Source organism: Pteropus medius, unplaced genomic scaffold (assembly GCF_902729225.1).
Source record: "Pteropus medius unplaced genomic scaffold, Ma_sr-lr_union100, whole genome shotgun sequence".
Lineage (NCBI taxonomy): Eukaryota > Metazoa > Chordata > Mammalia > Chiroptera > Pteropodidae > Pteropus > Pteropus medius.
In genome coordinates this window covers 7512839-7539511 of record NW_024342473.1, presented here as the reverse complement: position 1 = coordinate 7539511, position 26673 = coordinate 7512839, and the positions used below count along the sequence as shown (strand labels likewise).

The following is a 26673-nucleotide window of genomic DNA, read 5'->3' as shown; positions in this document are numbered from 1 at the left end:
AGGCACAAGAGTGAGATATGAATGGAACAATTTAGCTAGAGAAACATAGTATAATCCAGGAGAAAACTACCTTTACTCAATGTGCATTATTCAATGTGCATGCACTAGTTCCAATAGAGAAAAAAATCAAAACTAGACAATTCTACAATGAAAGTTATGTTTATCACCCAAATTGATCACTGCGGAGACAAAACAGGAATAATCCTTCAGTAAAATGGAAGATTATGAGAAAATTAACCTGCCTTGACCAAATGAGAGGTAATAAAGGCAAAGAAAAAGGCCACCTTCTTGGCTGTTGCTAGTCATTGAAATCATTTAGTACTGTAAGGGAGAGTGAACACAAGAGGTCATAGAAGCTAATAAAAGGAAAACATCTTAAAGGTCTCAGGAGAGTCATTGTACTGGCTGCTTCTGAGAAGTGTACCTCAGAGCAAAAAGCAAAAAACTCCCCGGACTCTTACTGGCAGAGTTTGGTTTTATTATGACAGCTTTAGAACCAGAAAATGGTTATACCTTTATAACGCAAAGCTCACAGATTATTTTCAGAGATCAGGCAGAGATGGTAGTGTGTACGAGTGCAGTCAAGGAAAGGTATGAATGATGCTCATATTTGATGTCTTCTAGGAGAAAGCATTAAAGGTGAAGTACTAATATACTTGTTTTTAATCTTACTCCAACAGAAGACGAGATGTAATCTTCCTAAAGAACAGGTTCCCAACATATCCTGACAACTGTAGGGTGTGGAGGAAGCAAGTTGCGCCCTGTTACGTATAAATGAAAAACCATAAGGTAACAGACAATACTAAGCACACTCCCACCCTTATTCAAACACAAAGGCAGAGGAAAAGTTCATGTTACGATCTGCCAAGAGACTATTTTTGGAGCACGCACACACACACACAGACACTAGCAGCAAAGATTCTTCTATTCTCCAAAAAGTATAGTACTTAAAAATTTTTAATTTCTGTTAGTTAATTTATGTTGGAATGGTTTTAGAAGGGACCTACTTGTCACGAATTGATAAAAGGCCAATATACCAACACTATGGCAAGAAATGAAATATTAAATCTTTTGTACCGCACAACTTGTTTCCCTACCGAGTTCTCATTTGTCACCAGAATGGAAAATTGACATGTCCCATCCTAGAGGTAACTGAGTTAAAAGTTCAGTGGAGTTTCCTGCCAAATGTGCTCTTTGTAGGTACAGCAAAAGTTTTTTATGTAGGTAAATTATTATAACCACAGAAATTATTAATGTGTTTCAGATTCAGCCAGAGTACCATCCCATTCCTGGAAGAGGCTTGAGGCCCTGGGATGACAGCAGAATATGTGGATAAGAGACAACTTGAGGATAACCGCAGCAGTCAACTACCCACAGTTTAGTCAAATTCCAGTTCTTTCTTCAGTGTATGATTGTTACCATCCTCTTTTAATCTCTGTCTGGGCCTTTCTTTAATATCACATTTTCTCTTTAATCCCATTCTCATGCTAACAAAGATTATTTTAAAATAAGTTCAAGACTCAAATTAGTACACTCAAATTAGTTTTCTCAGCTGTCCAAATGCCTTAGTAGCTGAAAAGACAGAAATATTAACCAACCTAATTAATCGGAAAGCAATTATGTTATTTTTTGCCTTACAGTGAAATCTCTAGCTCTGGTTTGATTCCACTTTCAGGGGCTCAAGTACCACCCACTGGGACGAATGGTGGCATTGGCTGTGACCCTTCACTGACGATTTTCCTTTTCCTCTGTTTGCTCTTCGGGGGAATGCAAAGCTGGGATGTGGTGTGTCAGGGAAGTGCCTTGTAGGCCAGAGCGCTTTGGTCCACAGCGAGGAAACGACAATGTGAATGAATGTTCGTGGGCCGCTGTCTGAGGGCTCCCGCAGGACATGCTCAGTGTGAGAAGTCCCAAAGGCTGACAGATGCTGTTTAATAGAAAGAAGTAAAACATAAGACTCCCAGTCTTACTTCACCTATGAAGGAGCAGTTCCTGGAAAACCAAGTACATTTTGTAATTAAGTTCTAAAATATAACAATATTGGATTATAACGTAAACATAATTGCTGTCGAAAATAAAGTTATGAACAGAAGGCTAATTTTAAGGTAAAAATAAAGGAAAATATAATCCAAAATATTCTCCATATTCTAAGTTTAAATTACTCTTGGGACCTAACTGAATTAAAATTGAACAATCTGACCAGTACTCAGAAGAATCATCATAGCGTGTACACAAAATAGAGAATAAAATTTTAATGGTATCAAAAACAGAACTTTTTGGCCAATTTAGTACTTGCTGGAATAAAGTTGCAAAATGTTACTCAGTAACTGACTTAGCTTCTAAATCAAGCCAGAATTACACATACTCTGTATATTACTTGAGTATATACAAGTACATTCCATGATAACATGCAGAGGCATGGAAATAAGAAGAGTACTGTAAAATCAAAACCGCCATCTATATTGATGAAGCAACGAACTGAAAAAACACCTGTCCAGTAATCCAGTTTATTTCATTTGAAAATGGGGTTGTGAATGTTGCTCTTTTCAAGAACTCAAACTCCATGTGGCTAAATTTGATTTTGTTTTCTCAATGTGAAAAAAGGGAAGCAGATATATTCCTATAGTTACAGGAATATAATTTTCTTTTTATTCAATGTCCAATTAAAAGGTTTGATAGACTTTCACTCCTCTCAGGTAAAAAGGGCTCTTCACATTCTAGTGGTTGAGAATGAATTCCTTAAAGCTCTTAGGCGTTTGAGTGTCATACCACCCATGGCAACACATGCTCAAGTACCTTTAGTAATACGGCTGCATGAGTTTTAATTTTCCTGAGAACTACACTGGACCTATGAAATAAACAGGGTATGAAAATGACCTGAGTTCACAGGAATCTCTAAATTCAAAAGAGATTGCTTCAGCTTTGCTAAGATCTCATCAAAAGCCTTTTATAGCAAGAGTTTCTTACTGAGACACATATTTGGTCATGGAGCCTTGGGATCTTTTTAAACACTAAAAAGAAGTGCTTTATGTTTTGCAAACCAATAAAAGGCCAAAACAGACAAGAGGACTGATGGTGCTGAGTAAAACCTACAAGTAAGCCACAGATTCCACTCTCTTGTAAAGAAAGCAGTAGGTGAGATGTGCGACTAACCAACTTCATACCCAGTTTGACGACGATTACTGGGAAGCTAAGAAAAATCCTTGTAAGATAAGCAAAGCCAGCACCTTAAGTGGAACCTAGTGGAAGCCACTCAGAAGTGAGGGTTGGTTGTGGAAGAGATGGCTACTGATTCCCTCTAAGTAACTCCTTTGTGTGTGAGAACCCAAGAATGTATAAGACAAGCAAGGTAAAACACTGGCTTCACAGTCATTTCTCTAAATTATGAGTCGCAACTTCTGTTATTATTATGGTTTGCAAACTACTAAGAGGTAATGTGAATTATTAGTCACTAAATGGCATATAAAAGAACATGGTCTGGCTTCAGTCTGAGCTTTTCTGACGTGCTTTGTAATCTAATTTAAGGCACTTTAACTGTTTCAGTGCCTTAATATATTAACATGTAACGTGAGAATAACACTCATTTACTTACCTCAAGGAGCTACTACATAGATTATTGACTCTTAAAGCACTTTGAGCTCCTCAGATGAAAAGCACTGTGGAAATAATTACAGCTGAGGAAAACTCTTCCAATGCCTAGAAATCCTGATCTATTGTGCCTTATGTTTCAATGATGTTTTCTTAAACACTTGAAAATTTGTTAGTGGCACTCTATCGCTTTATATATGATGTTTGGCACATAGATGTTTATATATTTAAAAGTTGTCATATTTTCTACTCCAAGATGTACTAAATTTTCCATAGTTAATGAGTTGTACCCATTATGGAGTACTTTGAGTTGAGTTTAGAAAATTTTAGCTCTGAGGTACATGTGACATAATAAAAAGTTCCTATTTTTCCAAAATAATTGAACTAGTGTAACTTGCGTGGAACTAAAATTTTTTGATGAAAAAAATACTCAAAGTATGCCACAGTGTCTATATATTCATCTGAAGAGTACAAAGACGAAGTTCTGAGAAAAAAGGATCTTAACACTATAGGAAAAAAATGTGGTTCTTAAATTGTTCAAAGGAAACATTAAAAAAAGTAATGTTTCATACATTGAAATAAAGCAACTGGTCAGAGGTAATAAATTATAAATACAGTAGTTCAAATATTGTTTGTATTTTAGCATTAGTTCTTCTCAAGTTAAATTCAAAACACTTTACGTTTGTTATACTCTATTAAAGGAACTGTGGAAATGGAGGCTTTCATAGAAATCTAAAACAATGATGCCATCTTGGGATCTTTACATAGAATACACTAGACCTTGACCATTTTAGATTTGTAACATATTTTGGTTAATACATTAGATTCAACCCATTAATATGCCTTTATATTTGGGAGAAATTAGATTGTGATTTATAACCTTGCAGTTCACTCAAACCTTCCTTATTTCCAGGTCTTGCTTGATTCTCCGCAGGGGGTTCTGTTAGACTCATAATTATAATGATGAAAACTGAAAATAACTTCTTTCGGACTGAAAAAAAAAGTTTTAAAAATAAAATAAAGTGCTTTTAAATTAAAATATTTCTTGCCCTAAACAAAACTGAAACATACTTAAACCTGAAATTTCCATATCTTGACACACATATTTTAACAGAAGAAAATCAGTTTGGGGCCATTATTAATGTCCTTCAAGAGTTCAGATCGGATCTAAGTTGGGTTTTGCATTATCATCGTGCTCATGTTTGTACATGAAGGTTAAAAGAAAGAGGGCCACATCCAAGGACGACCAATAGGCAGTGTGTGATGTGACAGCTGACCAATAGCGGCTCTCCACAAGGCCTTCTCTGAGTTCAAAATCAATTCTGTGATCCAGTTCCACTAAAAAGAAATAAAAAAAATGAATAAATATTACAGTAAGATAGGTTTGATATAGACTTACTAGAGTTGAGGAAAAAATTTAGCTAATAGACCTGATTCTCCTAATGACCTTCCACTCTAATTGTATGGGAAAGAACACTCAAAACAGCCTTTGTACTTCAGTGTTCTATTTGGTGAGTCCTTTCCTTTGTGTGCCCAGGTCAATATGGAATAATAACAGAAGAAAACAAAAACAATTCATGTGATATCACAGAGTATATCTGGGGTAAAGAAACTGGGCTCAAATCCTGGCTTTCTCATTTAACCATTGAGCCTAATCTGTAAAAAAAGGAAAGTAGCCCTCTTGCAGAATTATGGGCTAGGCCTACATGCAATAATGCCTGTAGTGGTGCAACAGGTCACTCAAAGACTCCTTCACTGGGGAGGCCCTGTACATCAACTGGTTCTGTGGGGATATCTTAGAAGATAGCCATCTTTTTATAGCTCTACAATGTTTTCTTCCCCACTTGGCTGAATTCATCAAAGGCGGCCTAGTGTCAGTCTAGTCAGTAGGGCCTGACATGAACATGCACATGGCCATTAACTGTCTGTTCAATAAAAGAATCCACTGTGTGGTGGGGAAAGTTAAACTGGGACGAAGAGGGGTGATCCTTGGGAGGAAGGACTTCATTTATAGTAGTGCTGTCCTCAAACAATTAAGTGAATTCAATCAAATCTTATAAAACTCACAGAAAGTCCTTGCAATACCTATTAGAGAAAAATCACCTTAACAAATCAAGGCTACTAATTTTAATAGATTCATTTAATTAATCCTTAGAGATAAAACACTTAGAAAAATGATATTTTGATCTTTAGGAACTTCTTTAAAATTGTCATTGAGTCTTATAGTATTTTGAAGAGTCTATCTTAAAAACCAAAGACACCCAAATCATGACCACTCAGACACTCAAAGTCTTTGTCCAGAATGCCAGAGGAAGTGAAAACTAAAACCTGGCAGGAGGAAGCTGAAGAAAAAATTGGGTTTTGCTTTACACTGGGAATTTGGTGATCGCATATAGGAAACCATATCACTCTAAAAAGAGATTTCATATAAATGTTTAGCTACCGCTTATTTTAAACAGCTATTTTGCAACAATACCAAGAAATGTCCATTGATCGATCTATAGATTTTCAGATAAGGTTTACACTTCAGCAGCATAACCAATTAAGTTATTAAAACACTTGTAAGATATATTAACATAGGCTTTCTACGAAGTTTCTTTAACTGCTATTTTTCTAATTTGAATTATGGTAAGTTAATCTATAACAAGTCTGAAATAGTTGAAATCCATTTGTGAAACTGAGGAGTAGTACTTTGTATTCCATGGGACATTTGTGTTAGATACATTCTGGCGTGATAGACAAGAAGATAAAAAATTCTCAAGCACGATGAAGAAGAGTCAAGGTGAAGTTAGTTGTAAAGAGAAAAGGAGAAATAAGAGGAAAAACAGAAGAGATGGGAGACATACGCATTAATATTGAAGACTGACAAGTTATAATTTCTAAGAATTCACTTTCAAATGGCACTGTAGAATGTCTTACTAGTCCAACAGTCTTAAGCTGAACTGTTTTAAAGTCAAAGAAAGTGAGATTTTTCCTGCTATAATAAACGTTATTTGGCTCTGCTTTGATTTTATATACCTGAAATTTATTCTTAATAGGCTATCACTGTTGCACAATACTGCCTTTCATACACGAAGACACTCAAATGCTAAATTTAATTACTGTCTTATTATATGTCCTTGTTATTCTTATCACTTATAGGGACTTTAAAAAGTATTGTTAACTAGATTGGCCCTCTTTATCTCTTTCTATTTATCTGTAGCTTATTCCCATAAAAATGGGAATTAGGTAGCCAGCCTTTACCTGATGAAAACTGTTATTTTAGTTTCTCATCTTCCTTAATAGGTTTACCCCAGGCAGTCTGGCTGCCAATGTAGTTAACTTCACATTTGTGCTGATTTGCTAGTGAATGGATGGAACTAGATGGGCCTATGTCTCATATTCTCTCTCCCATTCATGCAGGTTCCAGAATTCCCAAGGGAGTGAGGTTCTACATGACAGCACATTCTATATGTGTTGTGAAATGTGGTATTGGCCAAAGTGGGCCCAAATCAACATGGAGTTACCTTGGACCTATTTTCTCATGGTTACCATATAAAGAAAGGATGGTACCACACAGGTTGGTAGGTTTTCCCCAGTTTCTCTTACTGAGTTAGGTCAAAAAGAAAGAAGAATATAAAATCATCACTTTGTCCTTTCTCTCTCTTGAGTGCCTAAGTGCTAGAATTCTATCCACAAAGAAAAGACTGAGATTCCTGAACAGAAATGAGGAAAACATTTGTTTGCTTTTAAAAAATCATCAGCAGTTTGTTTATACCATTTTAAAACATGGATTATTTTCTTTTCTGGGGGAGTCACGCATGTGGGCATATTTTCCTCCCTACTCCCCAAAGCAAATGTCTGCAATCTAGTGTGAAGACGAAGTGTCATCAGTACTGTGCTTTCATCAGAGAACTCTCTTGTGCACAAGGCTTGTCGACATGGATATGGTATTAAAAAATAACATGTGAATAAAAAGTAAGCATATTAGCATAATAATGTGTATTAACTGGATAGGTTACTACTATTTAATGGAAGCATCTTCTCTAGAGAGAAATTTTCAAAAAGCTTAGTGAAACGAATCTTAAAAGCTATTTTATTTGTAAGTAACAATTATGGTCATAATTGTATGATTTGGGGCTCCAGTCAGACACCAAGAAAAATACCTAAAGTTCTAGTATAAGAAACTTAGTGTTTCCAAATGACTGGTGAAAGATTCATTAGTAATAAGTAGGATCATATGCTCAGAGTTCTTGTTGGCAAATTATGTCTTATTTTTGTATTGCCTCAGGGCGACTCCGCATTTCATGTGGCTGGGTGCCTGACATTCAAGGAATATCTATATTTTGTGAGTTATCACAGTCCTAAATATATTTAAGAGTATTCTCCAACCATCCTTTGAGGAAGGTTAACAAAAACTCTAAAATGAGTTTTATAATCAGTTGTCATTTCTGCCAAAAAAATTTCCCAACGCTAATCTACCCTGAAAGACAGTCAAATACCTAAATTTGATAACAGATGGGCTATGTGGGTAAATATAGGGTCTATGGGTAAATTTTGAACACAGAAAAACTCCAGGAGATGGCCAGATTTGTTGAACTCTATAATCTGATTTAAGAAACTTTCCCGATCATATTCAGAACTATTCCCTCCCACTCATCCTTGGCACTTAAGAAAAGGAACTTCTGGTTCCTTACACACTTTTGCTTCCTACCTCTGCTTCTGCTTCTGCTGTTTCTTCTCCCTGCAATGTCTTCACAACTCTGCATGTCTGAATTGTACTTCCACGAAGGCTTTTATTTCTCCAGGTGAAAGCATTTTCTCACTCCTTAGAACTAACAGGGTCCTTTATCTGTACCTCCATCATGTATAATTATTTATGTAGTTATCTACATTCCCTACTAGAATATATGTCCTCTAGAAAATACGTAATTTTCACACCAGCATTTAACATTTTTATGGGCAGTAATGAAGTGTGTTTCATCTTGAATCTTTTCTAGAGACTACATCTTGGTATCCTGGCTCACTTAAAAATTGATTGTTGAATGAATAAAGACAGGGGAAGAGAAAATAGAAGCCATATACATATTACCACCTGAATCAGTTTGGTATAGTGATGATTAGTGGTCTTAGGTAGTTGGGATGGCTTTAGATAGTGGATATAAGGGCTGCTTGAATGCAGAACAAATGAATGAGTGGATTAATTTCCTTTTCTCCAACGAAATGTGCAAAAATCACAAATAAAATTATTTCTTTATGGAAGTAACTATTACGTGAGCAGGGGCCCAGAACGAGCGCTTTTATAAGATCATTTTTTGAGGGGGAATTCACTGAATTAGATCAACACAAACTGTTGCTAGGGAGCCAAAAAACCCCAAATCAGCATGTTATACTAAAATACTGTTTTGGAACTTGCATCAAGTGAGAGTTATTTTGAAAATAGAAAAAAATTATTAAAAAATGTGTGAAATGAGCAATTAAATACAGAAATCATAAAATTAGATGGGGTTACAAAATCCAAAGAAAAACCTGTAATGTTTTTTGTTAAAAAAAATCCAATATTTTTTTAAAAAAAAGGAAAAAGAGGAGTTGTGGAAATAGGAATGAGAAGTTAATTGATAACTGGGATTAATCCTTAGTGATATTTAGAATCTGCTGAAAATTAATAGATTGAAGACACATGAAATAACTGGGAATGATTAAATTCTTTATACTATGAAATCTCTTTTATATCTAGTGTATTACATGAAAAGAATAGTGAAACTCTTTGAAGCCTTTAGGACAAGAGAGAAGAAAAAAAACAGCTTATGCTTTCCTCCCCTCTCTAAAAAGATCCTTCTTTGTAGGAGCATATGTGAGTATCATATATTTTAGTGCAGTTGGTGCTAATTAATAGTCAGGTTTCAGGACCACTACCATTTAAGATTAGAAAATACATATAGAAGAAAATACATATAGCCTATAAACTGATCTCATGGAAGAACTGATCCAATTTTTCAATGAGCAGAAGAACTCTAAGTAGATCATTTTCATAGTATTCTGAATGCTATTCCTGACATATACCATACCGAGGGTATTATCTTTATTCTGCATTACATTTTCCGGAAAAAGAAGTTGTGGGAGATTAAAGAACGATTCCTGAAGTCTGAAATCTGTGAAAAAAAAACACAAGATGCTGTAAAGTGTTGGCTGATAGTTACAAATGGCCTTCAATGAGGCAGTGGCCAAAAGTTAGAACAATACTCCCAAATACGCTGCTCAAACTTAGCATATGTAAGTAAGTACACATTTTGGTTTTTGTGAAGAATTCTTTCATGGAAAATGTAAGCATAATTAATTTTGAAATATCATGTCATAATCTGTTAACACCCAGCTATCCCCAAAATTTATAGCTCATTTACGTTCTAACCTAGAGGCAAAACAATAATAAAAGAAACCGATCTTTTCATATTGTTACAAACACAGGGGAGCATAAGAAATGAAACAAGAAATAAGCCTAGACTTTTCAAAAGGCAGAAAGAATAGCTATGTAAGATGTTTCAACTTGATGACAATAAAGTGGTTTCAGCTGACAGCACTTACTCTTCAAAGAGAGAAACCCCGACTGATCATGATTCAAAGTCTGTGTCCATCTTACCCTCAGAGTGAGAGAATCAAAGTTGGTAGCTTCAAAATAAAGCTTATGGAGAGGAACTGAGGCAATCAAGGTGAGCAGAAAGAAGAAAGGAAGAAGCCAGAATTACCTAATCACAGAAAGAAGAATTACCTAATTCCAGAAAGAATTACCTAATTCCAGAAAGAAGATTTATGGAAGAAAAGTTTTATAATTTGCAAGAGGTAGCCAAAATAGCAATTAAGACTTAAGAAATTTGTCTAAATCAGGATTACATAGAAGAGTATATTATTGAAGCTAGTCCAAGAATTAGTAAGGATAATCTTGAGGATTTCATTTAAAAAGCAGAACCCTATGGTAGTAGTAGTTGCCTAATTTTAATAGTTACATCTATTTCTAGCAAGTAATATATGTAAGACCCATGATTAGCTCATATTTAGTTGTGTCTATAGTAGACAAAGAATTTACCGTTTGGATCAAGAGAATTTATATGCAAGAATGACAGAAAATATATTTTGTTAAGCTATCAAAACATAATGATGCAATACAGCTAAGCACCTCAGTGTTGTCCTGAAGAAGGTTTCTCTAACATCATTTTGAAAATGTTAAATAGTAAAAAAAACAAACAAAAAAACCGCTTAAAAATAGCTTTCCTGCCCTATAGATTTTCTCTATATGTCTTCATTACCCGCTCTCTGGGGCTCAAATCCTGCCCTGCTCTTGTTCTCTTATTCATCCTATTTACTAGCATCTTTGTTATTCATTAACATTACAAAGAATTGTGACTTTTTACCTATCACCTTACAAAATTCTTTGAAATTATTTTTCCTCAGAATTTTAGTTTTCTTTTGACATCTAAATGCTACAGCAAAATTTTGTATTTTCACAATCATAATTCTGATATTAACTAGAAGTGAGAGCTTAAATCAGCAATAATATAAAAACTCTTAAAAGAAAACTAAAATATGAAATTTGTACAAACATCAAAGTCTAAAATGCATTTTCTGCACAGTGTTCAAAAAGCTTACAATTATAAAATTTTCAGTACTCAGAGTCTGACACAGATAGGATTAAGTTTAAAAAAAATGGTACTGGCCAAATAGGAATGTCCAACTTAGGAATGTCCAGGATAATCCATCCTGGAGTGGGTGACTGTGGAGAAAGATCCAGCCTCTAAGGCTGCCACATCTGAGCCTCCTTTTTAGGTTTTATGGATGGCAATAAATTCTGGTCATTTTAAAATTTAGAGTAGCAGACACAGTAAGAAAACAAGGCTCTAAGTATCTGAAATGACATATTTAAAAATTTTTAGAGAAAGAAAGTAAAGTTTTCCTTTTCCTATGGTTATAGAAAGAAAGTAGCTAGTTTCAGAATCTACATTTCCTTATATATGTCAATGGAAAAACAGGACTTGACTTACTAGTCTTATTTTACTGGACACTTAAAAGTAAAGGTCAAATCTGGCCCCTTGAAAATTATACTAAGTAGGTATATTAGTGTTTCAAGATTTTAAAACTTATAAATCCACTGGAAAAAATTAAATAAAGCTCCATTCTAATGTCAATTCCAGCATAACCATCCATTCATTCACTCATTTCTTGAATACCTACTTTATACACTAAGTAGCTGGGATAGACCTATAATCCATACAGTGGATCCAATACTAATTGAAGGTTTGGAGGTTTCAGAATTAGGTTCGATGAAGGGAGGTTTCAGAATTAGGTTCACAGCAGGATGGCTTTGGCATAGCAACTTTTTAAAAGTATCTAGAGTAGGTACAACATAGTTTTGATGCAATTATGAAAATTTTAAGGCTGACAAGACTATATTTTTTAAAAATCTACTTTATAAAAATCAGGGGGTGCTTATATAAAGAGACTTGTTTTATGCTTGATGTTCAAAGAGCCTTGCACCACAAGGCCATGATTATTAATGTTCTTAATTATTAATTTACCAACAAAGAGAGTAAAACGACATTTACCTGGGATTAGTCTTAAAAATGTAAGCAAAGAAAAACATTTTTAAAAGCTAACTTAAGCTTTACATTTTAGAGTTGACTGCTAGTGTCAATATCTTAATTCTCTCAGCCCTCCTCAAGTTTAAAAAAGATACAGTATAAACTTAAGGAAAGAACAGTATGAACTAACATGCAGAATCAAGAAAGCCAGAACTGCTATGTGGAAGGGTCTGTGTGGCCATAGTGGTAGCAGGAGGAAAGGCAACTGGCTTCTTCTCATCTTCTATTGAGTCTTTTGATGTCTCAGATGGTTGTGATGTAGACGAACGTCCAAATCTTGAGAACAACATTCCTCCAAGCCCCTTTCCAATGCTAGCAGCTCCTGTATTTTCACAAAAAAAGTTATTCTGCTGAATTACACCACATGCCAAGCTAAAGAGCACCACCCATAATTACAGCCAATTGGCAGAGGGATCAAGCCTTAGTCATATTTTTCCAGGGTGGGAACATAAAAAAAATTACAATTTATACTGTAGGTTTCTAAATAAAAATGATGTTGATTAGAATGAGAGTTATACAAATTCTAAGAATATAGCTTACAAAGGAATAAAGATTCTATTTTATTCAAGTGATCGTTGTTTATTAAAGTATTTGGTAAGATTGCAAACTTTAATAAAAGAACCATGTCATTGACATGAGCATATATTTAGTATCGATGTGCTCAATATTAAAGTTAAATGGATATGTTATAAAAAGCTATCAGTAAACAGTCTGTATGATGAAGTAAAATACCAATGAGTCCAGCAGACAAAGCCTATTTATAGTGCCATCTTGTGGCATTTTATATTAAAGCAACTTGCAACCAAAAGCAATGGACAAATTCCAGTGGCACATAATTAAGCTCCAGAGCTACACCAAACACTGGGGTTGGTACTGGAGATCAAAAATAAATTAAATAACCTGTTGCCCTCAGGAAAGGCCATAGTTTGAGAGACTTTTAGGACATGAATCAGAGAACTGGTTTGTAGGGGCACCCTTAGAACTCAAGTATCTCCTCATTTCACAGATGAGGAAGCAGAGCATTAAAAACTACGTGACTTGCCCAAAATCTCACAGTAAGTGGTAGGATCAAGATTGAAATGAGGGACTTGATTCCCAGACCCTTTCTTGTACATCTAGCTATCTCATATTCTAAAACTATAGGACATGATCTAATTAGAGAACTTCATGGCCTTTGGCCCTCAAATATAAACAGTGAGAGAGTAGTTAACTCTAACCATGGGGATTAACTATTGGATGTTTTGTAAAACAGAGTATTTCCAAGTATCCAAAGTTTACTGCCTGTATAAAAAGTGCCTATATTCACAGATATGGAATACCGAAGAGAAATTACCTAATATGCTTGCTTTGCCTATATTTGTTATAGATTCTCCATAGTGTCGGCGGGACAAGACTGGTGAGGTCACAGGGCTTGGTATTGTTGAAATGCCTTCGTTCTCTGAAACTGAGGTAGCTTCTTTTGCTGGATGGAGAAAGCTTGGCTTCATATGCTCATAAGGTAGAGGGTTGGAAGTATTATACCAGTGGATCTGGACAGGTGAAATGTTGCTGTAGTGTTTCAGTATTAATGGTTCTAATCTATAAGCCTTGATTTAAAAAAATTCAAAGAAACACAACATTAAGGCACAGTACTCAGATTTTAGTTAACTCTGTTTATTCTTATTCTAGTGTATGCTCAGTAGACTGTAGGGAATTTAAAAAACCTGATATTTCTAACATGTATTCCTATTTGTCCATTCTTAATAGTTTAGGCTAATAATGCCCACTACTTTTTTTTTTCAGAGAAATAGATTCATTTTTATTATGTTCTGATATCATCTAATGGATTTATATTAGTCTCATAAACAAAGCTGAAGCAGTAAAGAGTAAACTAAAACACAGGTCAAATTTTAATATCTTAAGAGCTCTCCGTTAACTCTATTTTCAAATAGATTAGTATAGTAACACACAAGTTAGATTACGATACAAGACTATTTGTTTAATGTGAAGTGGAGATGATATAGCAGAAATGGCAATGGACTTGGCATCAGAATTCCTCGAGTTCATATTCTGGCCTTTGTCATTTATTAACTAAGACACTTACCAAGTCACAAGGTCTCAGAGACTCAGTTTCCTGAGCTGTAGAAAGGAGATAACACTTCCTACCTCCCAAAGATGTTGTAAAGGACAGATAAGGTTGTAAAAACAGCCTAGTACAGTTCTGACAAAAACTACTAAAAAAGCATTACTTTTAAAAAAAATCTAAGAAAAACTATAAAATAATAAAAATAATTTATAAAAATCAAATGAGTTTCAAATCTTCCTTTATAATATAACAAAGTTTAAGATTATACAAGGGACAATGAAAGATCGGAGTTCACCTACAATGTCAAGTTCACTTTCAAGAGAATGAGTAAAATGAATGTATATTAATGAAACACTTAACGTCTAGCTGGTTGTTTTCACGTATATTTTACTTATCCGAACAACCCTGAGGTAAAATATCATCATACTTCCACATCATACAGATAAGAAAGTCTCAGAAGTTACTTGGCCAAGACTGTACTGCCTGTATTTAAATCTAGTATCAGATTCCAGCTCAGCAAAATTTATTTTTTAAATAGAGCAGTTTTGATTCTTTAACATAAGGGAAAATTTCTAAAATCCTAGTGTCTAGTCAATGTTCTATTTATTTGGTTCTAGCTAACAATCTTTTAAAAGTTTTTACATAATTATATAAGTTGTTATATAATGCTATTTAAAAGTTTGTTTTAAATTTAGTTATATCTAGCCTTGTCCCCAAAAGAGTTTAAGGAAGCATTTTTCTCATATGAAAAATGACATATTAGACAGTTTACCTAGATGCAAGATCCTTGAAAAGTTTACATTAAAAAAAAAATTTACAATACAAACATAACAGAAAAATGTAAAAATCTGAAATTCTATAATTCCACCTGGCTAAAATAAACTCTTCTACTTTTTCATGTTTAATACATAATATTTAAATATTTTCATTTCTAACAATCTACCAAACACATTTCAATACATGCTTTAGAGAAAAAAATATTTAAAGTGGGATTTTTAAAATTTATGATTACTGGGTTATTGGTATTAAAACTGCTTAAGGTTTGAAAGTCCAGAAGGCTTCTGTCTCTTGTATTAATTGTTAAGAGGGCATATATGTTATGCTCTTACGCTACAAGTACAACATAAACAGGTCATCTCTACAACAATCAAACACAAATGTTTTAAAAATATGAACCTATGCAAATATCATTAGATAAATGAACTCTTTTTCATTAATTCAGTACTACTTTGCAAGATTTCTTATAGATTCTTTTGGGAACAATTTAATATTGAGAGGAAAATGTCTATATTTACAACTCACCACTGGATCTGTAGGGTGAAAAATGTTTAGTAACCGGTTACAAATCTCTCTGGGCAAAATATGGTCTTGACTTCCACTGTTTCCTGGGCGAATGCCACGCAATGCCAAGAAAACTGCCAATGGAGAGCCCATGCAGAAGAAATTCTCAACCTAAAGTGATAAAGTCATCCGAAATTTTAAAAATGGCTAAGTGTTTTTCAACAGAATTTGGACATGATATAACATATGGTAAGATACAAATAATAAAATTATCTTCAAATATATATCTTTTTCGATGAGCTTTGCCAAACGGTATCTGCATTATTTGTTAACTATATGCCAATCATTAATTATTCTACACAATCTATTTCCAGGAGCACCTTTGTTATCTTTAAATCTAATAGAAAATGAATAATGAGAAGTATAGGAGAAGGATCCTTTCACTGTGTGTTTCTATATACTAATCAAGGATTAAACTACTATTTTGTGTGAAGTTAATATAACAGGTCCTGTGAAGGATATAAAGATGAATAAGGCACAGAGCTTCTGCACTCGGAGTTTATAATCTGTGTAGGAAGCAGAGTAAGTGTATGAGATAGGGAAGGTGTGCTCTAAACAGTGGTCCCTAACCTTATTGGCACCAGGGACTGGTCCTCCTAAGAGAATCTAATGCCTGATGATCTGAGGTGGAGCTGAGGTACTCATGCTGGTGCTGGGAAGTGGCTGAAAATACAGATGAAGCTTCACTCACTCCACAGTGTGGGGAAAATGCAGCTTGTAGTGAGAATGTTATAGAAACCTGACTGTTTGACTAAGAAAATTAGACTTAATTTATTTTATAGGTAGTAAAGGAGAATAGGATTGGATCCATGTTTTAGGAAGTTAGTAAACCTGGTAGTAGCTTGTGGATAAAATGGAAAGTTGAGAGGCTGGTGACTTGACAAGGTAGGTAACTACTGAAAGAGTTCAGGCAAAAGATGATCTGAACCTGGGCAGGACAGCTGTTTCATTCAGAAATGGAAATCTGAGAGGACAGGGTGGAATCAACATGACTGAATGGAGATGAGAATGAGGAATGAGTCAGAGGCAATTCACGAGATTTGTCTGCCTGGCTTGGAGGCTAGTGGTTCCATTGATTGTAACAGGAAACTAAATAAGTGCTTTTTTGCTTATATATAAGTTTGAGGTATCTATAACATTATCTATCAGGTAGCTGAAAATTTAGAGCAAGAGATATAGAACTGGATATGTCATTATCCAAGTTTATGTGTTACCGTCATAAAAGTGATGTGTAAAACCAAGAGAATTAGGGTAAGATTGTTTAGGAAGTGCGCAGAATAAAATGACTTTAGATAGAACTACGAAGAATGGCTACATATAGCAGGTGAAGAAGGTAAAACTGCAAAAAGGAGAGTGAAAGGAAAAAGAGGACCAGGGTAATGGTATCATGAAAGCCAAGGGAGAACAGAGGGCTTCAAGAAAAAAAGGGTGGTCAACAGCATTGTATTATATACAGAATGTAATACTCTTCCCTAATAAATCCACCCTCTCTCTCTCATATGTTCCATATCTTGATGAGTGGAGCACCCAAATTCATCCTTCCCTCTCATCCCCAACATTTAAAAGATAATTCCAACAAATTCTAACATTTCACCTCACGCCCTCATTTGGACTATACTTTAACAGTGTCCCTCTCTCCAACTTTTTATACTTTTAATCCCTTCCCCAAATGTCTCTGGAGACATTTTTCTTTTTATCCAATGAAAAAAATATGTGAATGAATACATATTTTGAAATGGTACCTTTATGTTAAAGAAAGTTTGAGAAAGTTTCTGTTTGTTTTGAAAGGACTGGGTAACTTCAACATGTTTGAAGGCTGAAGAAAATTAACTTGTGTTAGAAAAATTAAAACTATAAGAAAAAGCATTTGAAATATAACAGTGACAGATAAAAACACCATTTGATAAACACACAAACAAATATTCTCAGGTGAGAATAATGACTGCTTTAGTAATATTTATATCTATCGAAGAATTTTAGAGATGAAAAAGAGCTTTAGACATTTAGTTTGACTTTCTTTTCCACAGATAAACAGGTGAATTCAACTATGCTGAATGATTTAGTTAATGTTACATAACTAGTCAGTGGCAAAGTCTCACGCTCAGAATCAAAGTTTCCCTTTCTTCAGACCAAAGTTTGTCAATATCATTTTTTCTTTTTTTTTTAAGTTCGGTGGTCACCTGTAATAGTTACAACACCTGCATTCTGAAAGTAAATCCATCTGCAAGTTAATAGGCACATAAAGACATTTTTCCTTTTAGAACACTGGAGTCCTATATGTTAATTTGCCAATTTATCGGATATTCCTTTTTAAAATTTGGATTGCTATATTTTTTCTCTGAATAATTAAATAAGAGTTAAAATCTATATTACTAGACTACATATGACTATGTATTAGAAGGATATACAATTATAGTACATAATTCTAGTAATGTAATACTGAACTTTGAGATCTTAATATATTTACTGGATCATACTCAACTCTCCAGTAAAAAAAACCCAGTACATAAAATAGAAGAGTTTACTTTTCCTATCAGATTAATTATACATATTGAACATTGATTATATATAATAATGGTGGTAGAGATGGAACTCAAATTCCAGGTGGGCGTGATTCCAAAGACCATGCTCTTATGGTTTTTAAATGTATGTTATAAATTTAACATAATGGCTTTTAAATGTATAAGTTTTTAAAAAATTCTTTATAAGTTGTGGAGATAGATTCTATAAGAAAACCCTTACTGTTTAAAAAAAAAAGCTGCATCATTCCATTACTTAACCTGAATATTAAGTTCTTGTGATTAAAAAAAAAAAAAACATTTTAAGAAGAGATAATATAGTATACAGGACATACACATATATTTACCAGGAAATGAATGCTAAGAAACTTATGCCATACTACATTTAACAATGAAAACAAATTACCTTTCGGCTTTGTCCTTTTCAACAGTCAGGTCAATGTTGAGATCTCTCTGCCACTTTAATTCTTCTAAATCATTGTTTTTGACATCTCTGTTGTGATGCTTATGAACTCTAAAAAGCTTCCCATTGCCTCTATCAAACATAAGTTTTCTATTTCTGCCTCTTTCTGCTCTTCCACACCCCCCTGGCTGAGTCCCATATATTCCAGCTAAACTGGTTTGCTCACCCTCCTCCAAAATGACCTGTGCACTCCGTTTTGTGCTTTTGTTACACACTTCTCATTGACTGGAATGACAGTTTATATACTTAAGAGTTATTATTCATATACTTCCACTTATTTTTTTTTACCACCCACAACTGGTTGGTTACTAAGGTTTGTTAATTCTAAATACTAAATATTTCCGAGATCTGTCTTTATTTTTCTTTCCCCATTACTTGATATTATTTGGTGTTTCCTGGAGGTACTATAAAGTTATATCCCTCCATGCTTTATATTCTTTCTTTTACACAGAACATTTTTCCTTTCCTCCACTTGGCAATATCCAATTTATCCATAACAAGTACAAATGTCATTTCATTATAATCCTTCGGTCAAAATTAAAACCTCTCTCTTTCTCTCATGCATACATCATTCTATACACTGCTAACAGCACCAATAACACTGTATTATATATCCTGATGGCTGGGGAATGGTCTTTTCCATTCTTTCCTTTGTAGAACCCAGAAACTAGCAGTGTCCAACACACAGTATATGTTCAATAAATATTAATTTAAAATAACAATAACTAAGATTTCATTTGAATCCTACTATCATGCGTCAAATGATGTTTGTGAAAAAAGTGAGATAAATAATGAAAATCTCATCTGTCTTTCCTTACCTTAAATTTTAAGGCAGGTGTTTGTGTCATAGATGATGCCTTCAATCCATGTAGCCGTTCTTCTATTTCTCTCAGCCTAGGAAGCAGTATGAAATTATGTACACATTTGTATTTATAATTTCGTAAATATTAGATGCTCACTAGTTCACTAAATTATAAGGAAAACATGACTCCTTATTCAATCCCTCAAATTAATCTCTATTGACAGTATTTAATAAATGCACCTGCCGTAGAACAGAAAGTCTATATATGAAGTTTATAAAATAATTAGTAAAAGTACCCCTACTCTCCATAATACCTGCTTTTAACAGCTTTTTGGGGGGATCCTTTAGTAAAAATGTGAGAAAATACAAGCATATGTACACCTTTAAAAAAATCAAACCAAATATTCATACCACATACATTGTTCTTTCTTGTTTCTGTATTAAAAATGAATCTTAGATGTCATTTTACTGCCTCCTGATCTACACTTCCATTTTTATAACAGCTGTGTAACTGTCCATCATAGGAATGAACCACAGTTGATTTAACCCTCCTCTGCTAATGAACATTTGGATTATTTAAATTTTGTCCCATTACAATGTTCCATATCTACTTACATTTATTAAACAATGGAACTGTTTTTTTTTTTTAAAGTACAGTTTATTTTCTAAGACTGTTTATTTTTTTTTCTTACTAAATTTTATATCTAAAATGCTGCTCTGAAGCTTGCCAAAATGACATTTTCTTTTGGAACTGTCAATTATTTTGCAACTATAAATTTTATGTATCTAGCCTATGGTACTTAATAAGATTCTAAATGAAATCCTTAGGCAACTTTCGTTAAGACTGAAACAAATCCAAGGCTTTCAGAGTAAATTGGTATTTATATAATGCTAAGTATCAAAATGAGTGATTTTTCACTGTTCTATTGAAATCAACTGGACAATCATTAAGAAGACAAGACAGAGCATGCAATTACAGATGAAGATAGGAATGCAACAAAGAACTAAGAGAGTATCAGGAGGCCACAAGTGATCAGATAATTATAAAATCTGTCAAAAATAGATTTGTCAAGAAAAAAAAGAGCTTTAAAATTATTTCCAAACTAGTAAGAAAGGTACAGGCCCATCTTTAAGATCAGTAAAACTACAAAGTATTACAAACTGATAAACATTTTCAACAAGGATTCTACAGTGACTCAGCTTGGAATGTTTTAGATTTCACTGCCAATAAATTGTGAAGAATATACAGAAGGAAAAATAGGAAGATGATAAAACCATTTATTTTATGCTATAGGGAAATGCATATAATTAGCATGAAAATTAAGTCTCTGCTTGATTAGGCATGTTATATAATAATCTTTGCACCCTGAACAATATATTTTTCTTTATCATGAAAAATCTTAAAAGTTTTCTCCTAAGAAGTCCATCAATTCCATGAGGATATTTTAAATTATTTTAAGAGACTACGGTACTTTACCGTCGTTTTGTTATATAGAGTTCATCAAGAAGATGTCGTTCTTCATAGCTCATCCATCGTTCATCAGGCAATTCTTCTTCCTTCTGCAGCAACTGTTCATAGAGTCGAACTGGATTCCAGCCAGTCATTATGTCATAAGTGATTACACATCCCAATGAATGTGACACTATTGAGACTTTACCCCCTTTTTCTTCAAAGTCTGGATTCCGAGAACAGAAAAGGGAATATAATCGATTCAGCTCTTGCTGAAGGCCTTTAACTAGCTGTTTAAAACAAGAGAACATTATCATATTAGAGTAATCACTGACCGCTATAAACTTTATTTTTAAATTCAAATACATTAAGAAAGAACAATATACATTACTGGCCAAATATACCTAGGTTATTAATATTAACTCAGGTGCTTCAAAACCTTTCAGGAAATGAAATGAGGTATATATTATAATCCATATTATCACTAAACAATAAAGGTAGATTATTACCCACACAGATCCTTTCACAGCCCTTGAATTAACTATAAGAGCTAGCAGTTGAATTAAAAAAAAAAAAAAGTTTCATGCAGATTCCAATAAGATTTCAAAAGAGCCCTTGAAAATTTCTTCTCCACTGCAACTTACTCATAAGTAATTAAAATTTTTATACCTTGCAGTTTTTAGGCTATAGTAAATTTTACAAAAAGAGTATCTGAGTTTATGATAATAGGTATACTAATATATTACATATATTACACTATGCATTTAGATAAGAATAATGTAATGAAATGCCAATGTTGATCTATTTGATATTTCAAAATTCCCATTAGGTTGGCAACATAGAGAAGAGTAAAAGTTGTTTTATATGGCTGGAAAACAGGGCTTTTTAAGTTTTAGAGGTTAATAATGTAGGAAGTATCTTAGTCATTTTTCTTCGAAATTTAGCTTTAACAAATATTACTGAAATGTTCTATAAAGTCAGAAGAATAAGGTTCTTTAATTTTCTTCCTATCATTGCTTACCACTATTCGATTATAAATTTCCTGCTTGATATGCAATTTCTCATTTCAGTACTTTTTAATATACCAGCTGTTACTCTGACATACACGTATTAGCTATACATTGCTTCCATTTTCAATCACGTTATTTTATCTCAAGAGACAACTAGACTTCATCAGATTTTACTGAACATCCTCTACTTGTTGACATAAACTGAAAATCATTTGAACATTCATGCTTGGCAGGATAGCAGGGACGTGAATGAAGGCATGACGTTCTGACTGCTGATATCTCAGAGCGCTACAACACAACACACTGAGCGGCTGGTTAGAACTACTAAAAGCATGTACTGGGTCTGATGACATATATTTAGCCAATAAAAGAAGAGAAGGACAAGACGAGCTGGTAGCATGTGAAAGGATAATAAGCTGCCTTTTCTGGGTAGGAAGGCAAAAATTTTACTTTTATTGGATATTTTATTTTTTTCCCCAGGAAAAGCGAAAGAATTCCATGCTTTAGTGCAACGTTTCTCTAGCTTTCAATGTGCATCAGAATCACCTGACAGGCTCATTAAATACTCATTACTAGGCTCCATCACAGTTTTTGATTCGGCAGTTCTGAGGACCACACTTTAGGAACTCCCGCTTTTGTGGCAAATGTATATAAAAGCCTTCTAAGACATGAGCTATAGGTAATGCTAGTCAATATAGTTTAAAGACAGGGCAGTGTGATATGAAATTACATGCTTCGTTCGAAGTGAGCTATAATGTAATGTTTTGGATTTGGCTTTGATAAGAATATCAACTAATCTTTAAAATTTTATAATTTTCCTGATATACAATCTATGTAAAGGGAGGTACAGAAAAAGCTAGTTTAGATAAATTCCTTTAAAAGCAATTTGTTAATAGTTTTTACTTTTGAAGGCCTGATTTTAAGACTCATACCACGTAAATATAGAAACACTAAAAGATATATATGTAAGTAATCTCACAAAAGGTACTTCATATTTTTATATTTTTTTAAATACCAACCCCTCCAAATTAAAATTTAAAAATTCAAAAAAGGAAAAGATCTATCAGTATCTCTACCAATGATTAACCTATTTCATATTTAAAAAATTTAAAGCATCTCTCACTATACCCAATACTTCCTTAGTCCAGCAATCATATATGGATAACGAAACAAAGAATAAATATTCAAGACAGAGAACACATACTAGACATTAAAATATTTCACCATGGAGTGAAACAGAATGGACAGTTTCTGAAAGAGCTGTTGCTTTTATCTGTTTTAATAATTATATACTTGAATAGAAGCAGTCTTTGTATTTTCTTCTTAGAACTTATCTAGACATGGTAACATTTTTAATCTTTGACTATAGCTCACACATACAGGGACATTTGTGGTCAACACATTATGATATTGAAAGTCAACTTTTAAAATGGCTTTGCACTATATCTAAATGCTTTTATAAATCACCCACTTAGCAGCAAAAGGAGAAATCCACCTCTATGTTGCACCCAAAAAGTCTACTCTAATTAGGAGTTTTTCTAATTAGGTTTCCCTTTCTCCATTCTGATCCTATTATACTCTCCCAGCTAGGATCCCTTTGCGACCAAGTATATTCATTTGGGATATCTGAACTAAGATTAATGACATACCCTGTGATCTTAATTTTATTAGCTCTACGATATCACTTAATCAAGTCAGTTAACCCCTTACATAGTAGGCATTAGAAGGCTTTTCAAAATTTTAAAAGTTTCTAATTCTCATAACCACTACTCAAAAGTTAAAATTTATAAAGAAAATCATCCCAAAAGGAAAAAAATATAAACAAAAACAGCGGTTTTAAGAGAAAATTCACAAATACAAAAATATGGCTAAAGAATATAATTAGTCCTTTGTCCTCCTTGCTTCGGGAAATTTTAAAGAGAAAAAGTAATTTAGACAGTTTTAGTCATACATAACAATTAATCACATTTCAATTAACAATGGCAAGATATTTCCATGACCATTCGCCTTATAATTCTTATTAAAAGCCATTGAAAAGAGTTCAGATGCACACAGGGTGTACAGTTCTGTCTGGATTTTTCACGTTATTTTAGGGTTAAAGCAAGGGCCAAAGGCTCTTTAATGGTTTCTTGGAAGTCTGAAAATAGTTATTTTTTAAAAATCGGTCCACTTTACTGATTTATATACAAAACTTTTTCCCTAACCATGGGTTTTTAGTGATTATTTGTACAATCACTAATTAGGATCTTCCCATGAGCACCTCAGAATTTCCAGTGAAAAGGGACCACAGAGATGATCTAATTTAAACTGCTGTGAAGGGAGGGGTCCCTTCAGCAGCATCCCTGAAAGGTTGCTCAGCATCTACCCCAGCGAGTACCTCCATTCTACAGTGGTCACTTCTATTAAATTTTTTTTTCTAGTTTCATTGAGATATAATTATACATAACATCATATAAGTTTAAGCTGTAAAATATGTATATATTGTAAAATAATTACCACAGTAAGTTTAGTTAAAACCCATCACCTCAAATTATTTACAAATTTTGTTCCTTATGATACTTCCATTTTTTTTAAGGCAGCTTTAGTTATAACGAAGTTCTTCATTAGTAAACAAACATGTTCCTTTCTATATTTTTTATTCATGGATCCTTATTTTACTTTTGGAATTAAAAGAATATAGGTCCATTCCATTTTTTAAAAATGGTAGCTTTGAAATACGTAACGACATATATACTCAATCACACCTGAAAAGCTAAGGCCAAAGAATTGTATTGGGAAATTCTAGTCAATAGCGTTTAAGGAGTGAGATTAAATATATATATATATATATTTAATCCTCATGACAACCTTTATCTGCTAGGCATTTTATGTCCATTTTACAAGTGAGGAAGCTGAGAAACTGAGAAATTTGATCTAAGGTCACATAGCTAGTTAAGTGACAGGTTTTGAATCTCTATTCGACTCCAAAGGCAGAGAAGAAGGAGAAAAAGGCTCTTTCATATGCCTATCAAATAAGGATCATTCACCACCTAGGCATGCTTAATCATAAAGGACCCCTGCTGGCTCTTACTTATCACGACTTCCCTAAGGAAACATATATTGTTTAAAATAATTTATTCTAGAATATTGCCTAACATCAACCTTGATTTGCAGAAGTTTTCATTTTTAAAAACGAATAATTTTTGCCCACTTCTCACTAAGATTTTCTTGTTTTCTTGCATTCTTCACAATGCCTTAGCAATGTTTCCCAAACTTCTCTGATAGTATCACCTGGGGAATTGTTAAATATACAGGCTCTACCTCAGACCCACTAATTTAGAATCTCTAGGTAAAGGACTTTTTGTCATTTCCTTTTCTTAAATTTTTATTTGGAAATAATTTCAAATTTATAAAATGTTGCAAAATAAAAATAGTATAAAGATCATGCATATATCTTCTACCCCAAATTCACCTATTGTTAGCATTTTATCCTACCTTCATCACTTTTTCTGTTTCTATAGCGTGTGCACACACACACACACACACACCCTTTTGTGAACTGAGGATATATTACAAATGTCATGGTCCTTTATCCCTAAATACTCCACAGTGTATATATCCTAAGACTAGGAATATTCTTTTCCATAACAAATTTATTTTGATTAAATATTTTATCTAATCTAATATTCAAATTTAAATTTTGTCAGTTGATCTAATAATATCCTTTGTAGCATTTTCCTCCATCCAGTCCAGAACACAGCCTAGGATGAGATGTATTTAACTATCATGTCTCTTTAGTCTCCTTTAATCTGGAACATTTTCCACAGCCATTCTTTGTCTTTTCTGATATTGACATTTTAAAAGAACATAGTCCCATTCTTACTTTTTTATTAGAACTTCCTCCTTTTGTGTTTGTCTGATGTTTCTTCATGATTGGAATACTGCAGAAATGATGCTGTGTCCTGAGTGTCCCTCAGTAACACATAGTAAAGGATGTTGCCTGATTTCTCCACTGTATACCTTTTCTCATTTTTTCAACTAATAAGCAGTCTGTGAGGATACACTTTAAGACCATGCAGACATCCTGTTCCTCATCAAAATTTTACCCTCAATTTAGCATCCTTTGATGATTCTTGTCCAATCTTCTCTTACCTAATCCTACCATGACAGCTGCAAACTGAAGACTTCCAACTCCAGCATTCCTTCCACATTTACCAGCGAGCCCCTGACATTCTACTATAAACAAAGGACCTTCCTTCCCCGACTTGTTTACCTATTTATAAATGTTATGGACTTATGAACTTTTCAATAATTTATAATTCTTTTTTACATTATCCTTATTATAATTCTATATTAAAAGTACTACTAATTTTTTACAATAAGTAACAATAATGAATAACAGCACCAGGGGAAAAGCTCTAGGTATTAGGTATGCTCATTAGATTGGGGGCTCTTTGTTTTCTGGCCCTTTCAGTAGACAGAGGTAGGAAATATATGCATGTATGTACAATATATACTTTTAATATATAGATAATATCAATATAACACCCACATATTTTCAAGATCATAAATTCACAATAATTCCCTCAATTCCAATGCCCCTCCCCCTAAGGGGTTCCTTATGCCCAAGTGACTGTTTTAATTACAAACATTTGGAAAACACTGCTAAAGATTGCTGATGAATCTCAAAGTTCTCAGTGCTTTTCCACAAAATTCAACTGGATCAAAAACCTAATTTAAAACACTGCGTGTTCGCTTTCCTTTTCATTTAACTTAGCTATCAGTTTCCTCTTTCTATTGAATATCTGTTTTATTCAATTCCATTCTGAGAATAATTATCTTTAAAG

At 33.6% G+C, this 26673-nt stretch overlaps 1 protein-coding gene and 1 long non-coding RNA gene across 5 annotated transcripts in view; one reads left to right on the top strand and one right to left on the bottom strand.

Annotated features, from left to right (window-relative positions):
• The first annotated feature begins 133 nt into the window (after positions 1-133).
• On the top strand, positions 134-4210 carry LOC120604422 (uncharacterized). The gene is made up of 2 exons (XR_005653334.1): positions 134-789; positions 1265-4210. It is a non-coding gene; the product is annotated as an uncharacterized LOC120604422 (long non-coding RNA).
• DDHD1 (DDHD domain containing 1) overlaps positions 2238-26673 on the bottom strand; it is a 70976-nt gene continuing 46540 nt past the window's right edge. The window contains exons 8-14 of one of the 4 annotated variants that reach the window (XM_039865099.1): positions 20865-21127; positions 19404-19479; positions 15565-15714; positions 13531-13783; positions 12328-12519; positions 9636-9719; positions 2238-4926 (exon numbers count right to left, since the gene is read on the bottom strand). In XM_039865099.1, coding sequence (XP_039721033.1) covers positions 4745-4926; positions 9636-9719; positions 12328-12519; positions 13531-13783; positions 15565-15714; positions 19404-19479; positions 20865-21127 — 1200 coding nt within the window. In that variant the 3' untranslated portion in view covers positions 2238-4744. The remainder of the gene's footprint in view (positions 4927-9635; positions 9720-12327; positions 12520-13530; positions 13784-15564; positions 15715-19403; positions 19480-20864; positions 21128-26673) is intronic. The other 3 variants (XM_039865101.1, XM_039865100.1, XM_039865102.1) reach the window with 3 other exon arrangements.